This window comes from Anomaloglossus baeobatrachus, chromosome 3 (assembly GCF_048569485.1).
Source record: "Anomaloglossus baeobatrachus isolate aAnoBae1 chromosome 3, aAnoBae1.hap1, whole genome shotgun sequence".
Classification (NCBI taxonomy): domain Eukaryota; kingdom Metazoa; phylum Chordata; class Amphibia; order Anura; family Aromobatidae; genus Anomaloglossus; species Anomaloglossus baeobatrachus.
In genome coordinates, this window is record NC_134355.1 from 79,439,129 (window position 1) to 79,457,076 (window position 17,948).

At 40.7% G+C, this 17,948-nt stretch overlaps 1 protein-coding gene across 1 annotated transcript in view; it reads left to right on the plus strand.

Moving 5' to 3' along the window:
* The window catches only part of BFSP1 (beaded filament structural protein 1), a 98,346-nt gene extending 90,909 nt beyond the window's left edge, over positions 1-7,437 (plus strand). The window contains exons 7-8 of the mRNA XM_075339276.1: positions 3,116-3,201; positions 6,479-7,437. Coding sequence (XP_075195391.1) covers positions 3,116-3,201; positions 6,479-7,437 — 1,045 coding nt within the window. The remainder of the gene's footprint in view (positions 1-3,115; positions 3,202-6,478) is intronic.
* Positions 7,438-17,948: the final 10,511 nt, after the last annotated feature.

The window sequence follows — 17,948 nt, forward strand, 5'->3', positions numbered from 1 at the left end:
TGGGAAGCTAAAGATCATTGAGGGAACCATGAATACGAACATGTACTGTGACATAGTGAAGAAAAGTTTGATCCTCTCTCTTTGTAAAGTGGGTCTCAGGGCAGTATTCCGACATGATAACCCCCAAAACACCTCCAAAATGACCACTTTCTTGCTAAAGAAACTGAGGTAAAGGTGCTGGACTGGCCAAGCATGTCTCCAGACCTAAACCCTATTGAGCATCTGTGGGGCCTCCTCAAATGGAAGGTGGAGGAGCGCAAGGTCTGTAACATCCACCAGCTCCGTGATGTCATCATGGAGTAGTGGAAGAGGATCAAGTGGCTCCAGTGAAGCTCTAGTGAACTCAATGCTCAAGAGACGTAAGGCAGTGATGGAACATAATGCTAACCACACAAAATATTGACACATTGGCGATTTTCACTTAGAGCTGTACTCATATTTTGTTGCCAGCAGCTTAGACATTAATGGCTGTGTGTTAAGTTATTTAGAGGGCAAACTACATGTACACTGTTATGCAAAATGTACACTGCCTACTTTACATTGTATCAAAGTGTCATATCATCAGTGTTGTTCCATGTAGAGATATAATAAAATATTAACAAAAATGTGAGGGGTGTACTCATTATTGTAATATACTGTGTATATATATATATATATATATATATATATATATACAGTATATATAGCTGCACTACAGTTCAAAAGTTTAGGGTCACTTAGATATTTCCTTATTTTTTATTTTTGAAAGGAAAGCACATTTTTTTTTCAATGAAGCTAACATTAAATTAAACAGAAATACGCTCTATACATTGTTATTGGGGTAAATGACTATTCTCGCTTCAAACGTCTGGTTTTTAATGCAATATCTACATAGGTGTATAGAGGACTATCTCCAACAACCACCATTCCAGTGTTCTAATGGTACATTGTGTTTGATACCTGTGTTAGAAGGCTAATGGATGTTTAGAAATCCCTTGATAATCCTTGTGCAAGAATGTTAGCACAGCTGAAAACAGTTTTGCTGATTAGAGAAGCTATAAAACTGACCTTCCTTTGATCTAGTTGAGATTCTGAAGCATTACATTTGTCCATTAAACTCTCAAAATGGCCAGAAATAGAGAACTTTCATGAGAAACACAACAGTCTATTCTTGTTCTTAGAAATGAAGGATATTCCATGCGAGAAATTGCCAAGACACTGAAGATTTCCTACAATGGTGTGTACTACTTCCATCAGAGGAGAGCACAAACAGGCTCTAACCAGAGTTGAAGAGAAGTGGGAGGCCACGCTGCACAACTGAGCAACAAGTACATTACAGTCTCTAGTTTGAGAAATGGACGCCTCACAGGTCCTCAACTGGCAACTTCTTTAAATAGTACCCGCAAAACACCAGTGTCAATGTCTACAGTGAAGAGGCGACTCCGGGATGCTAGCCTTCAGGCCAGAGTGGCAAAGAAATAGCCATATCTGAGACTGGCTAATAAAAGGAAAAGGTTAATATGGGCAAAAGAACACAGACATTGGACAGAGGAAGATTGGAAAAAAAGTGTTATGGACAGATGAATGAAAGTTTGAGGTGTTTGGATCACACAGAAGAACATTTGTGAGACGCAGAACAACTGAAAAGATGCTGGAAGAGTGCCTGACGCCATCTGGCAAGCATGGTGGAGGTAATGTGGTGGTCTGGGGTTGCTTTGGTGCTGGTAAAATGGGAGATTTGTACAAGGTAAAAGGGATTTTGAATAAGGAAGGCTATCACTCCATTTTGCAATGCCATTTCATACCCTGTGGATAGCACTTGATTGGAGCCAGTTTCATCCTACAACAGGACAATGACCCAAAGCACATCTCCAAGCTATTTAGGGAAGAAGCAGGCAGCTGGTATTCTAGCTGTAATGGAGTGGCCAGCCCAGTCACCAGATCTCAACCCTATTGAGCTGTTGTGGGAGCAGCTTGACCGTATGGTACACAAAACGGGCCCATCAAGCCAATACAACTTGTGGGAGCAGCTTCTGGAAGCATGGGGTGAAATATCTCCAGATTACCTCCGCAAATTAACAGCTAGAATGCCAAAGGTCTGCAAAGATGGAATTGTTGCAAAGGAGCATTCTATGTCGAAAGCAAAGTTTGAAGGAGAAAATTATTATTTCAAGTAAAAATCATTATTTCTAGCCTATTCAATGTCTGGACTTTATTTTCTAATCATTATGGAACTCATTTGATAACAGTATGATTTTTCATGGAAAAGGCAAAATTGTCTGGGTGACCCCAAACTTTTGAACTGTAGTGTATATATAAATAGATGATAGGTAGGTAGTTAAATAAACTTTTTTATATATATATATATATATATATATATATATATATAATTTTTATGTATATTTTTTATATATAACACAAAGTCCCTAAGGCTGTACCTCATGCTAATTCCCATACCCTACAGTTAGCCCTAGTGAAATGTTTCCGAACTAACCGCCCTCTTTAACTAACTCCCTACACCTACCTTAAGCTACATAGTGATGGATGGATTGACTGAAGTACAAAATTGCATTGAAAAAAAATAGAAAATATAGAAAAAAAATATTGAAAAAAATCACAGATGACAGGAGATGAGAGGAATGACAGGGAGACTGGGGTGACACTGGGATAAAAAAAATAGTTGTTATTAAGACTTTCCGGCAGCAGTACAGCTCCAATCACGAACTCCAGAATGAGGAGAATCGGATCTGTGCTGCTGTTTGAGCACTTCCCGCATTGGATACCTGCTGTGATTGGATAGTTACATTCACTAAGAAATCATAGCAATCGGAGATCAAGGACCGCTGTATTTGGTCCCTTCATCTCTTCCTGTGCCGTTCAGCTGTCAGAGAATGCTGCCGGTACGGAGCTGAGACTGTGCTCTTTTGAGCTAAGTGGCAGTTGAAACCCAGGACGGCCATAGCACATCATGATACGGGAACTGACAACTGCTCATGATGTGCTATGGCCGTCATGAGGCATTACAGGGTTAATCAGCAACTTAATGTGATGGGCTTATACCTGGGAGAGAAGTATCTTTGCGTCTTGCTAATCACTCTTTTTACAATTTTATTTGATTTTTTTTTTTCTCATATAGACTCAACTCTGCAATCGTTGGAACTCCAATCACACTTTTCATGCAAAGTTACAAAACCTCTCAGATGTCCCCCACAAGAGGCAAAGGTAATATTGTTTAGCAAAACACACTTTGCCTGCTCCTTTGCATGCGGCATTAGGGAGTGCTCTGGTGTCTACTCATATATTGATGTATTTGGCTGTTTGCGGTGGAGTTCCTGCTGTTACAGGATAATAAAATAGGATGCCTCGGATTCATTTATGCCTGACCTACTAAATATGTATAATTATAGTGAAATATGGTAAAATAAAATGTTTTATTGAAAATAAGGGTTATTTTCAATTTTTTTGAGGGGTGTAGACTTTTTCTTATGAAATATTTAATCACTCGCATCAAATCGTTGGCCTACACTTACGCCAAATAAAATCTATAGCATGGCCTACACATACATATGGCTTAAGAACCATGGTAATCTGTTGGTGCCCAGTTAATTGCAGAGCAGATGAGGTGACAGAGGAAGCCCTTTTATAGTCAAACATCTTAAGCCTGCTTTACACGGGACGACCGATCGTGCGATTTCACGATCGATCGTACCCACCCCCGTCGTTTGTGCGTCATGAGCAATTTATTGCCCGTGGCGCACAAACTCGTTAACCCCCCGTCACATGTACTTACCTCCCGTGCGACGTCGCTGAGGGCGGCGAACATCCACTTCCTGAAGCGGGAGGGATGTTCGGCGTCACAGCGACGTCACGCGGCGGCCGGCCAATAGAAGCGGAGGGGCGGAGATGAGCGGGATGTAAACATTCCGCCCACCTCCTTCCTTCCACATCCACATCCTTCCGCGGGATGCAGGTAAGCGATGTTCATTGTTCCCGGGGTGTCACACGGAGCAACGTGTGATGCCACGGAAACGATGAACAATCGGTGCCATGTTTCATAAACGATTTTATGAAACCTAGCGACGAGTACACGACTCAAGATTTGTGAGCGATACTGCGTCACTAGGAGGTGTCACACAGGCTGACGTCGCAAGCAATGCCGGATGTGCGTCACAAAAACCGTGACCCCGACGATCTATCGCACGATAGATCGTCTCGTGTAAAGCACCCTTTAGATACTATGGGTGTCAGTGACTGTGAAATGTAAGGTCCTAAACAACCAACATCAGAGATATTGCTGATCTTGGCAGCTGGCGGAGAATTATTAATGTATCTGCTCTTCTTGCTCATCAGGTGGTTGCACTTACAGAATCTGCAAGATCATCATAAAATAAAAATGTAAACCATAATTAGAGAACAGAAAGCCTTCCATGTTCTTTATAGGTTGTTAACAGGTTATTGGATTTTTATGCTATTTATGGTAGCCTAATGACTAGTCTTTTTATATCTCTAAGTGGCCCAGAAACTACAAAACATTGAGGATCTTTGATCAAGAAAAAGTTGCTAAATCCTGTATTGTACAGAGAAAGTATCTCATAAATATTCACAATTAGCCGTTTTGATTACGAATCTCAGGTATAATTTAGAAGAATCGTAGTAATTATATCTATATAAACATATAGTTAAAAAAATATTGACCTTATAGTTATAAAATTATTGAGCTGAACACACAAAAAACAGCATTTTGGCGACCTCTATATAACATTAATTGATTTTCAATGAAAATATGCGTGTTCTTGAGGAAATCAGACTATGGACTCCAATAAGGCAAAATATAAGGGAGAACATTCTGTGTACTGCTTTCACATACAGTAAAGTAAGTAATTATTTGATCCCATGCTGATTTTGTAAGTTTGCCTACTGACAAATACATTGAACAGTCTATAATTTAAGGGTAGGTAATTTTAACAGTCAGAGATAAAATATCAAAAATAAAATCCTGAAAATCACATTATATAAATTTAGTTACATTTTGAAGAGAGAAATAATTATTTGATCTCCTACCAACCATTAAGAGTTCTGGCTCCTACAGACACTTAGACACATTTAATCTACTCGTTACCTGCATTGAAGACAGCTGACTTAAATTGGCACCTGCATAAAAGACTCCTGTCCACAGACTCTATTAATCAGTCAGTCTAACCTCTACAACATGGGCAAGACCAACGAGCTTTCTAAAGGACAAGATCATACACCTGCACAAGGCTGGAATGGGCTACAAAACCATATGTAAGATGCTGGGTGAGAAGGAGACAACTGTTGGTGCAATAGTAAAAAAAGGGAAGAAATAGAAAATGACTCTCAATCAACATCAATCTGGGACACCATGCAAAATCTCACCTTGTGTGGTATCCAGGATCATGTGGAAGGTGAGAGATCAGCCTAAAACTACATGGGGGGAACTTGTTAATGAGCTCAAGGCAGCTGGGACCAGGGTCAACAAGAAAACCATTGGTAACACATTACGCCATAATGGATTAAAATCCTGCAGTACCCACAAAGTCCCACTGCTGAAGAAGCACATGTGCAGATCCGTCTGAAGTTTGTCAATGAACACCTGGATGATTCTGAGAGTGATTGGGAGAAGGTGCTGTGGTCAGATAAGACAATAATTGAGCTCTTTGGCCTTAACTCAACTCTCCGTGTTTGGAGGAAGAGAAATGCTGCCTATGACCAAAAGAACACCGTCCCCACTGTCAAGCAAGGAGGTGGAAACATTATGTTCTGGGGGTGTTTCTCTGCTAAGGGCACAGGACTACTTCACTGCATCATGGACGGAGCCATGCACCAAAAACTCCTGAGTGACAACCTCCTTCAGGACATTAAAAATGGGTCGTGGCTGGGTCTTCCAGCACGACAATGACATAAAACATACAGCCAAGGCAGCAAAGGAGTGGCTCAAAAAGAAGCACATTAAGGTCATGGAGTGGCCTAGCCAGTCTCCACACCTTAATCCAATAGAAAACTTATGGAGGGAGCTGAAGTTCCGAGTTGCCAAGCGACAGCCTCAAAATCTTAATGATTTAGAGATGATCTACAAAGAGAAGTGGAACAGAATTCCTCCTGACATGTGCGCAAACCTCATCATCAACTACAAAAAAGTCTGACTGCTGTTCTTGCCAACAAGTTTTTGGCCACCAAGTATTAAGTTTTGTTTGCTAGAGGGATCAAATACTTATTTCTCTCTGCAAAATGCAAATACATTTTTATAATTTATACAATGTGATTTTCTGGATTTTATTTTGGACATTCTATCTCTCACTGTTAAAATTAACCTTCCATTAAAATTATAGACTGTTCATGTCTTCATCAGTGGGCAAACTTACAAAATCAGCAAAGGATCAAATACTTATTTCCTTCACTGTATAATAGTAATTAATAGTAAGATATTATAATTTAACATTCAATAATAAGTGAATATTGTACACATTGCTTATTTCAGATATTACTTTAGCTATACAAGATATTGCTACTGCAAAACCACGACAGAAGGGTGTACCAAGGAAGACCTCAAGGAGAAAAGAACTGCCAACAGATAAAAGTGACATTAGTAATGAGGATAAAGTTGTGGAGAGAAAACAGGAAAGCCAAGACAAAAGACAAACGGATGCAAAATATAATAATTCTGGGTACGATTTAACTGAGAAAGACTTTGAAATGTTAGAACAGGACTTTTCTCCAGAGGATGTTCCTGATGGAGCACAGATAAGTAAAGCTTTTGATAAACTATGTAATATAGTAAGAGACAGAATTAGAGGGTACAAGAAGCCAGAACCTGCAGCAGATTTCTTCACTAAGGGTCGTTACGTTCTTGTAACCGGTGAATCCAGTTACATAGATCCTCTCTTCTGTTCCGCAACTCCACAAGCTGGAGGTAGGATAACTGTTAGTATAATCCCTGAGATACTACCAGGTGATGATATCGTGCTACCAATTCCTGAATTACCTGAGCCTTCCGAGCCGTCAGAGAGTGAAGATGATGATGCTTGTTCTGAAGCGAAAAAAGAAGATGAACCAGAAATTGATGATACTCCTAAAGATACAGATGAGAAGGGAAAGAAGGAAAACGGGAAAGAACCTGAGGGTAAAGATGAGCTCAAAAAACCATCAGATGTTACTAGACCAGATGATACTCCCCATGGATCTAGACATTCTGCAAGTTCTGGGAGTTCTGGGAGTTCTGGAAGTTCAAGTTCAGACACAAGTAGATCAAGCAGAAGTGATGAAAAAATGGACAAGCCTCTAACACCCTTTAGGGGAAGAGACTTCCCGAGCTCTATGAGCTATGAAAAGGTTGAAGTGGTGGAATCTATTGAGAAGATCACTGATGATAAAACGAAGAGTTATGAAGAAACGGCAATGATTGTGGAAACCATGATTGAAAAGACAAGAAAAAAATAATATTGATCAAAATTATTCATTACACTAAATCGATATAGCGCCTCTGAACATAAATGATTGGTTTTAGCTTTAAGTGATATTTACTGAATATGGAGATATGATTTTGACATATATTTTCTTTAGGTTCTGGAAAGGGAAAAAAGCAAGTGGAAGTGGTGCCCCTGTACCGTACTTTAGAATTGATATAATTTACACACCGTTGGTGGCAAGGCCAATCTCTCTACATAATTATGACTGTGATATTTCAGTTCTATATGATTTCAGTGTGCTACTTCAGACTTCGAAATAAAGACTTGGCTTCTGAAGCATCATTTACAAAGTGTGGATATTTTTATTGCTTTTTTATGGATGACTTCTTATCTTAATACAGAGCCACAGTCTCTCATTTAAAGAGAATCTGTCACTAGGTTTTCTAACTCATCTGAGAGCAGCATGATGTAGGGGCAAAGGCTCTGATTACAGAGATATGTAAATTACTGGGCTATGAACTGTAGTTTCTATTGAAGTGTGAGCACTAAAATACTCGAATAGTCAGTACTGGAATAGAGCAAGTTGGATGCTAGGATGGGCTTGACTCAAGTAACAAGAATAATGGAAGTCAATAGGAAACTCAAGCATTTTTCCAGAAGACCCTAACAGAAGAGCTGGCGGGTGGGGGACAGGAAAATTGCTAAACTGAATGGAACCAGAGCTCATATGGAATGGGACCAGAATGGGAAAGATGCCTGGATGCATCTCTGACTCCCAGGTCGCTGCTGGGAACAATGTTGTCAGAGTATTAGCGTATGTGCATACGTTGAATATTTGGATGCAGAAATTTCTGCACTATTTCAGCATCTCTTGAGAGGAAAAACACAGCAGCAAAAACATGTGTTTTGCCTAATTTTAGCAGTGTTTTTATGCGGCTTTGCATGCATTTTTCCCCTGCTTTTTTTTTTTTTTTAGCATTTTTGGACACCAATGCATGCTATAGAGATAGATAATAGATAATGATAGATATAAGATAGATAGATAGACATACTGATATATAGACAGAGAGACATATAGACAAACATATAATTGCGCAACCCACAACCCCCAACATATAATAAAATTGCACCCTCTGGAGTTAATTGGAAAGGAACTTATGTTTAAATAAATAAATGAATGAATGAAAAAAAAACATGTTGGAAGCCCCCTATTTTTAATAACCAGCAAAGGTAAAGCAGACAGCTGAGGGCTGATATTATCAGGTTATCAGGCTGGGAAGGTCCATGGTTATTAAGCCTTTCCCAGCCTAAAACTAGCAGCCTCCAGAGGTGGAACATCACATTAGCTGCACCAATTTCGGCACTTTGCCTCAGCTCTTCCTGATTGCCCTGGTGAGTTGGCAAATGGGGTAATGGTTTATGGGGTTGACGTCAGCTGCGTAGTGTGAGTCTGGCATCAAGCTCTAGTGCATCAGACAACCCCCATTACTAATCCAGTAAGACAAAAAAAATACACAAATACTTTATTTTAAACCCCCCCCCCCCCGACTCCAGCCCGTTCACCGAATCCGATGTAGTCCACAAACGGAAACCTAAAAGACATAAAAAAGAAACAAAGAAAGACAAGATACTTCACCTCATTCTCCAATTTACTATTAAAAAAATAATCCTCCCAGCTACGATGTAGTCTTTGGCATTCCCACAATATCCACCGCTTCTGTAGCACAACCAATGGAGCCTTGATCTGAGAACAACGCTTCATAAGTCACTCCCAATCAGTCTGCACTCTGTGATACCCAGCAACTGTGACGAGTGTGATGATATCAGTAACGTTACTGCTCATCACTGCTCTCGCCGATCACACAAAGGGCAGTGCGAGACCTCTGACATTACTGACATTACTGAGTTATTGACGTCACCGCTCGTGAAGCATTCCGTTTCTCATGCTGACCTTTGTTTGATCCAGCAGGAGTGGTAATGAGCAATAACATTACTGACATCATCACTGCTTGTCCCAGATTTGGTGGATGTCGTGGAAACTCCATTGACTACATCGGAGCTGCAGGGTTTAATTTTTTCAGTATAATATGGTGAATGAGGGACTGTCTCTTGTTCTTATTTTCTTATCTCATTATTTTATGGCTTTCAGGTTTCCATTTGTGGACTACGCCAGATTTGATGGACTACATTGGATCTGCATGGCTTGTTTTTTTTTTTGTCTAAATTGGTGACCCAGGGCAATGATGGGGACTGTTTTTTTTAAAATAAAATATTTTGGTATGCTTTTTTTTGCTCTTTTTGGTTCCCTGGGTTAGTAATAGGGGTGTCTGATAGACGATTCTCCATTACTAACACCAGGGCTTGACAAAAGCTGACGCTACACAGCTGACATCAACCCCAAGTACGATTTTCCTGATTGCCACCGCCCAGGGCGAAGAGCCAGAGTGAAGAGCCAGAATTGTCGTATCTAACGTGATGCCATTTTTAGGCTGGGAAGGGACAAATAACTGAGAGCCTTCCTAGCCTGATAATATCAGTCAGCAGCTGTCTGCTTTACCTTGGCTTGTTAACAAATATAGAGGGGCCTCAACATAATTTTTTATGTATATTTATTTATTATTTACTATTACTTCTCCACCAACTATCCCTACACTGAATGCAGGTAACATCGGTTCTACTAGAGAAAGGACAGTATGTAACCCTGAAAAAGACTTTTGTTTTAATACTGTAGTGGTGGTATACAATTACTGCAATAGCAATTAAACACTGCCTATATTCTACATTAACTCTCTCTGATCTGCTTCCAGAGGAGAGTGTGCCAAGTATCACATGACTGGGTCCTATATAAGGACTGATGACGAGATGCGGCCGGCCAATCACAGTAATGCCAGTAGTCAACATGGCTATGGCATTACCGTGTATCACAGGCAATCCTCACACGTCGATTAGTTGTCTAACAGCCACGAAACATACAGGGCAGGGACTCGAAAATGGCGCTTGTGCACCTGCGATGCTCGATCAATTAATGAGCGTACCTGACAACCTGATGCTTGAATGAGTATCAAGCAGTGGCGAGCACGCTCGATCATCCCTAGTAGTTTCCTGTAGATAATTTCCTGCTAATAAAACAGTTAGTTTATCACTAGAGAACTTGTAAACCCGCTGCCATGTAGGTCTTCATTAGTTCCATATAACACTGCTCTAATGATCTGCTTATGCACAGAGAACACATTAAGCTGCCAATCAGTGGTGTGGGCGGGGTTATATAGAGTTCAGCATTCAGAAAACTGGTAAATCTGCAGAAGATAAGCAGTGATTTTTTTCAAAATTGCAGCAAGCAGTCCAGCAAGTGACACATCACTGGGATCAGGTTCTCTTCTACTCTCAGACAGGGAAGCAAAAACCTTGTTACAGATTTCCTTTAAAGAAGATTTCCTCATACTGTGAGGAGCACCATACTGATGAGAGACCCAGAATTTATTGAGGAGGTACAATTTAAGAAATGGGCATATGCTGCACACGTCTTCCTCTAGGGGCAGCAAAATCTGGATGAGTTACAGGATTGACTCACTTTGTGCTTATTGTAAATTGGGTTTTTTATGTGTCATTTGTGGTTTTTATGTGCTTCACTTGGACTTAAGGGGGCTTTACACGCTACAATATCGTTAATGTTTTATCATCGGAGTCACGCCGTGACGCACATCCGACGTCATTAACGAGATTGCAGCGTGTGACACTTATGTGCGACCTGAAACGATCGCAAAAGCGGCCAAAATCATTTGCCGCGGAGAGGTCTTCCTAAAACCAAAAATCGTTCACCTCTCATTAGCGATGTTGTTCCTCATTCCTGCGGCAGCACACATCGCTGTGTGTGACACCGCATGAGCGAGGAACATCTCCTTACCTACCTCCACCGCCAATGCGGAAGGAAGGAGGTGGGCGGGATGTTTACGCCCCGCTCATCTCCGCCCCTCTGCTTCTATTGAACGCCTGACGTGGGACGTCGCTGTGACGCCGAACGACCAGCCCCCTTAGAAAGGAGGCGGATCACCGGCCAGAGCGACGTCGCAGGGCAGGTGAGCCGTCTGACGGGGGAGCACGATTTTGTGCGCGACGGGCAGCGATATACCCGTGTCGCACAAATGATGGGGGCAGGTACGCACGATAGTGATATAGTTACCGATATCGCTACCATGTAAAGCCCCCTTTACTGTGAGCGGGCGGTAAATTTCAGGCAGTTTTTTTCAAACGATTCTTGGCTTCCAATCTGCAAATACCCAGTGAAAATCCAAATGTAATTCTGAGTCAGGAGAAAAATCATTTTATTTTTAATCTGGCCAGTAAGAAAAAGTTTGAGAGGTCCTGAGTGAAACCATCCTTTCCTGAAAACCTATTAACGTATAATATTTATGGTTTTACTCACTATCATTATTGCCATTCAATATGTAACCTCACATTGCAATATTCCTAAGTTTTTTCTTTTTTCACACACTGTGTATTCACTGCGTTTATCAATCAGAAGTACCTGTTGTGCAGTTGGTAATGCAATTTCCTTACACATATTTAACAGCAACTATTCAATTATTCTACATGGTTTAAAGACTCTGGTCCTTCTCCTACTAAATTCTATCTATACCTTCAATCATTCTTTTAATAACATCATCAGCCTTATTTCTACAACAGCCTGGAAATCATGCAGATAACCCCCCGCTGCCACCAATTTGTCAAGGACAGCATTCTGCTGCCCCCCAATCATCAGGGCAATTACGCAATTGACCGACAATTAATGGAAGAGGCTGCAGCTGTTTCCACTACTAGGCCAATTATTGGGGAGCTCACAGTGAGGCTTTAGTATAAATAAAACTGATTCAAACTCATTGAAACTATATATACCTTGTTACTGTCACTGCAAACTCCACAATAACAAAAGGAACTACAAGCTGCCACCACCAATCGCTTTACAGAACATTTGGACACCCATTACAGATAGCACATGGCTTCGGGGATGTGATTTATAGAGCAAGAGGAACAAAGCTATTACATTGTATAGATTTAATCTGAAAGTAGGCAGTTTTTATACAACTATACAAAAATGTTACAAAGAGGAACAAAACAATACAGTATATACTGTTATGACTCAGTGACTAAGGAGGTATCAGAAAAAGGACAAAAAATCGGAAACCCAAAAAGTTAAAAGAGTGTCTGGAACCGTAATGGACTGCAGACCTAATACTGACACACAACTAGAAGTAGCTGTTGGGCGAGCCTACGATGACCTAGTCACCTCGACAAAGCCGGAGAAATAAATATTCTTACAGAGAGAAATATTAGAAAAGCTAATCTGCCTCAGAGCAATCCCCAAATATATAGCTAGCCCCCCACATGTAAAGACTACGGTGATATAAAAAAACACAATACATAGCTAGAAAATAGATTCAGCAAAGATGAGGCCCAATCTATCTGTATAGGAAAGGATATGAAAGAGCACTTGGTCTGCAGCCTTAAAAACCCTAATAAATCTCAACACGCCTGACATGGAAAAGCCCAGAGCCCATACAGGCTCTCCCCCACTATATCAGTACTGTGGTGTTATTGGGATCCAACAACCACTAATATAGATGAAGGACTGAATTTAATGCCAAGCATGACAAAACACAATACATAGCAAAACATGGAGCTTGATATACAGACACTCCCAGCAGGGAATGATCCAACTCCACCAAGAACTCCACACTGGCAAAATCAGGAATCGAGCATTAGTATCAAAACAGAAAAAACTACAAGAAAGTGAAAACAACAAGCAGAGGTACAAAGACCAACTTATCTGAGAGGAGTTCTGGTAGAGAGAAGAGCTGGTTTCAGAGTGTTCTTAGCACACAGGAGATACATTGAGCACCGGCAAGGAACAGGAAAAACCTACTCAGTTATATAGGCCTAATCTGAATGACCTGATTGCCAGTCCTCCACAGGTGTCTGGCTCCAATTCAACCAGTGAACTGCACCGCCAGAACTGACCAAAAGAGGGAGCCCCAAATTAGAAAATGTATTCACAACAATATACAATTAAATAAAATAAAAGGGATAAACAAAAATAAACTACTAAACCTGATGTCACAGCAATGGTTTCACATTTATGGAGGGAAGGATTCCAATGCAATGTGGAACAATTCTTCTTGACAATATACTTTCCTGGCATTGAACGAAAAGTCAATTCAAACTTCTGTATTTATTAATGAACAGTCACTACAATATGCCTTCATTTGGTGACCTCATGTGGGGGCTGTTCGTGCAATGTGCTCAGCCCTTCAGAATTTTATGAGATTCCCAACTTTTACAATATCTTTGCCCCTGGAGTTCCCAGTTAGGAGATATTATAATCATCTTTCCTGTCACGATATTAACTGTTGGCATATAGGAAAGATGGCATAGATATTTTCATCTATCTAGCCGATATCCATTTGTGGGACCCCAGCCATCATTGCTCAGCAACGCAAAACCATGCTTTGCGTTCACCATTTCATCATGTTACCAAAAATATGCCTTTCTCATCTATTTTAATGACGCAGTTCATAAAATCTCACTTTATAATTTTTTTAAGGGGAAACAATGGATTTGAATTTCTCTGCCAGTTTTCTGTTCGACTGCTGCTCTTATCTCTACAGTCCTAAATCTGTCCTTCTCCAAATTATTGTGCATTCAAACTAAGGCTGGGCTCAGATTTGCTATCTCTTTACATGTTTCTCAAAGGAGGGGGTCAGCTGCACTTGGGTCATGTGGAGGTTGAGTGTTACCTTGACTGCGGAATTCATTATGATAATTATGAGACGTCTTATAGATTTGCAATCAGATCCATACCATGCTGTGCTATTACTTATTTTAATTGCATTATGCTTTCATCTGCAATACCAAATTTATGATCAAGAGATAGAAAATAATTAAAACAAATCAAATCATCACTAAAAATATTTTTTTTTAACACAGAAAGAACAGGTCAACCAAAAGCCTCTAATCCAAATTGTCTTATAAATACACCAAAGTCCTCATTAAGACTAAATACACCAAATCGTCTATTAGTGTGTCAGCATCTATCTGCTCACTGTTTCCTTGATTTGAAGCTAAAATTCCACAGAAAAGCCACAAAAAGGGGGAATGCTTCATGTAGGGATCTAACAATCCTAGTCGCAGAGGGGGGTGACTGTAACTGCGCATTTAAATGTGTGTCTGAGAACCCACATTCAACTGAAATTTATTGTGGTGCAGAGACCCTCCAGGTATCTGCACTGCAAATATGCCATCGACCAATCAATGGCAGGCAGCTGACATAGGCTTGCCAGTCACAGGCAGCACATGCCAGTGATGTCATACCATGCCTTTAGTAATCACGCTGAAGTCAGTTGCCAGCCTCTGTGTTGACAATAGAAAAGGATGCTGTGCATCGTGGGAGCAGAGAAAGGTGAGAATATTTTTTTAATGTGCTAGAGAAGAGTGGCAGTATAGGGAACATTATTACAAGATGGACCCAGGAGGGGAGGCATTATACCAGAAAGGGGCCCAGGATGGGGAATATATAATACTCAAAGGGACCAAGATATGGGACATATATAATGGTAAGGGGCCTAAATAGGGACCTAACACCAGGATGGGGAACATTTTTACTGGAATGGGGCCGGAATGGGGGACATTATACCGAGAAGCATTCCGGCTGGAGACATTATTACAGGAAGTGGCATGGATGGGGAATATTATACCAAGCAGGGGCCCAGAATGTTGAATATTATTACTGAAAGTGGCCCAGGACATTAGACATTATTACTGGAAGGGACCCACAATGGGGAACGTTGTGTTTGAAAGTGGCACAGGATGTTGGATAATATTACGGGACAGAGCACAGTATGGGGGGGACATAATTACTAGAAGGGACGAATGATGAATGACACTTTTTACAGGATGAGGGACATTAGTACAGCATGGGGGACATTATTACATTCGGGGCGGGGGGGGCAAACGTATGTCTGTATATCATTAAGTATTCTACAAGGGCCCATACTTCTGACCAACAAGAAGGTGGGTGCCTAGATCCAAATTTTGCAGTAGTGCCCATCAGTCTTTAGTTACATCACGGGATTCAGGGCTCAATTTTTGTTTTATAGGGAACCTCTGAGGTCCCTGAAACCTCAGAAACCTCCCTGAACACAGTTTAGAACATGATTCCAGCTTACTAATACTTTCTTTTGGTACTTGAGACAATATTTTTTTCCAGATTAACAACCTTTTTAATGCTATCCTTGGCAAAGCAAATGAACCAAGATGGCATTTGTTCACTCTTGTCCCACTGGACATTATTGACATCTTCCTGTGTTGCCAAGTTACCTTGCAAATGTGTACATTTTCTTAGCTTACTTGGCACAGAGAAGATGCAGCGATCCAGAAGGATGTGAATCATACTTAGGGGGCATGATTACAGCTTGTAAAGCCAGATTGCTCTTGGTGAAGAAACAAGACCCCCCTGGAAAAGTCAGGAACATTTGCATACTGTATGTCAAGTAGGGTAATATGGTATGAATTGTTTTTTTGTATTTTTCCAATAGCATCAACTATTGTTCAAGATTTAAAGACATTATTGGGATGCTGGAATCACATTCTAAATTGTACTTGCAACACTCTTATGCTTCAGGGACCTGACACATTCCCTTTAATTGTTTTTTGAATGGTAGGTCAGGAGGGTCAGCTGATGGTGAGCAGGGCTGCCCCTGGATTTTTCAATGTAGTTGCTTCCTCTGATTGCCTCCTTGAGATGAGTTGTGCTGTGTGCAAAGCTCACTCAGATCGCTCATGAGTAAGAAATTACATTATTTTCTCTCTAAAGCCTGCTTTACACGTTGCAATTTCGCATACGATTTCGTATGCGATTTGCAACGCCCCCATTGTATGTGTGGCACGTTCAATTTGTTGAACGTGCCGCACATACGAGTAACCCCCGTCACACGTACGTAAACATCCCGCCCACCTCCTTCCTTCCGCATTGTGGGCCGGGAGCCGCAGGACGCAGGTAAGATCTGTTCATCGTTCCCGGGGTGTCACACACTGCGATGTGTGCTACCCCGGGTACGATGAACAATCTAACGTGCAATTCTAGAGAAAGGTACGATGTGTATGCGATGAACGTTTTAACGTTCAATCGCAATCGCACGTACCTGTCACACACTGCAATGCACTTACAATGCCGGATGTGCTTTACTTACGACGTGACCCCGCCGACACATTGTAAGATACATTGCAGCGTGTAAAGCAGGCTTAATATCTAACAATACTGATCAAAAATATAAATGCAACACTTTCGTTTTTGCTACCATATTTCATGAGCTTAACTCCAAGATATCAGACTTTTTGTGTACAAAAAAAGGGATTTTTCTCTCAAATATTGTTCACAAGTTTACCTAGATCTGTGTTGGTGAGCACTTCTACTTTGCTGAAATAATCCATCCACCTCACAGGTGTGTCACAGCAAGATGCTGATTAGACAGTATGATTATAGCACAGGTGTGCCTTTGGCTGGCCACAATAAAAGGTCTCTTTAAAATGTGCTTTGCTGTATACATGTGTCTGTCCATTCATGTGGGTTCTGTATATACGTGTCTGTTCATATGTGTGTGCTCTGAGTATATAAATGTCACTATATGTACTGTATGTGCTCTGTGTATACATGTGTCTGTCCATATATATGAATTCTTTGTATATATGCATACACATGCATGTATGTATGTGGTCTATATATACATGTGTCTGACCATGTGCGTGTTCTGTGTATACATGTGTCTGTCCGTATGTATGTGCTCTTTGTATACATGTCTATATGTATATGCTGTGCATGCATTTATCTGTATGTATGTTGTATACATGTGTTTGTATGTACAGTATGTGATTGCGTATATCTGAATAAGGAAACTGTGATGTTAATTAATTGATTACAATCAGTGAAAAATCACAAGACAATTTAGCAGACTTTTCAGGTTACTTAAATTATGAAAAAAATGTTCCTAAGTTATCTATTTTTATTTTTATAAGGCTGGATGCTGGATGTTTTTTTTTTAACACAGGCAATGCAAAGCCAGCTTTTTTTGACAATTGTAAGGTTTTCTACTTATGGTGAATAACCTGGTCAGTTTGGATGTGACACAGGCACCGGCCGAGCTGGTTCCTCTCTCTGACAGCACATAGAGTCCAGAAATAAAAGTATGCCCATCCCATACTTGGCCGCTTCTTTCCTAAATTCCATTCTGCTGAGTTGGAAGTCCATGGGATCAAGGCTCAGAGTATCTGCCAGAGGAAGAACATAGGTCAGGTATGACTGAAGCTGGATGTTCCAATGGCATGGCTATGTGTGCTGATGAGCATCAGGTTGGTGCAGCGGCAGATAAAATATTTGGTCCGTCATGTCATATCTACTCTAATTGCTGCTGCTTTGGCAATTTTCGGTAGCAGTAGTGTTTGAACACAAAAAGGATTGCTGTCCAAAAAAATTATTCACCCAAATTTTTGAAT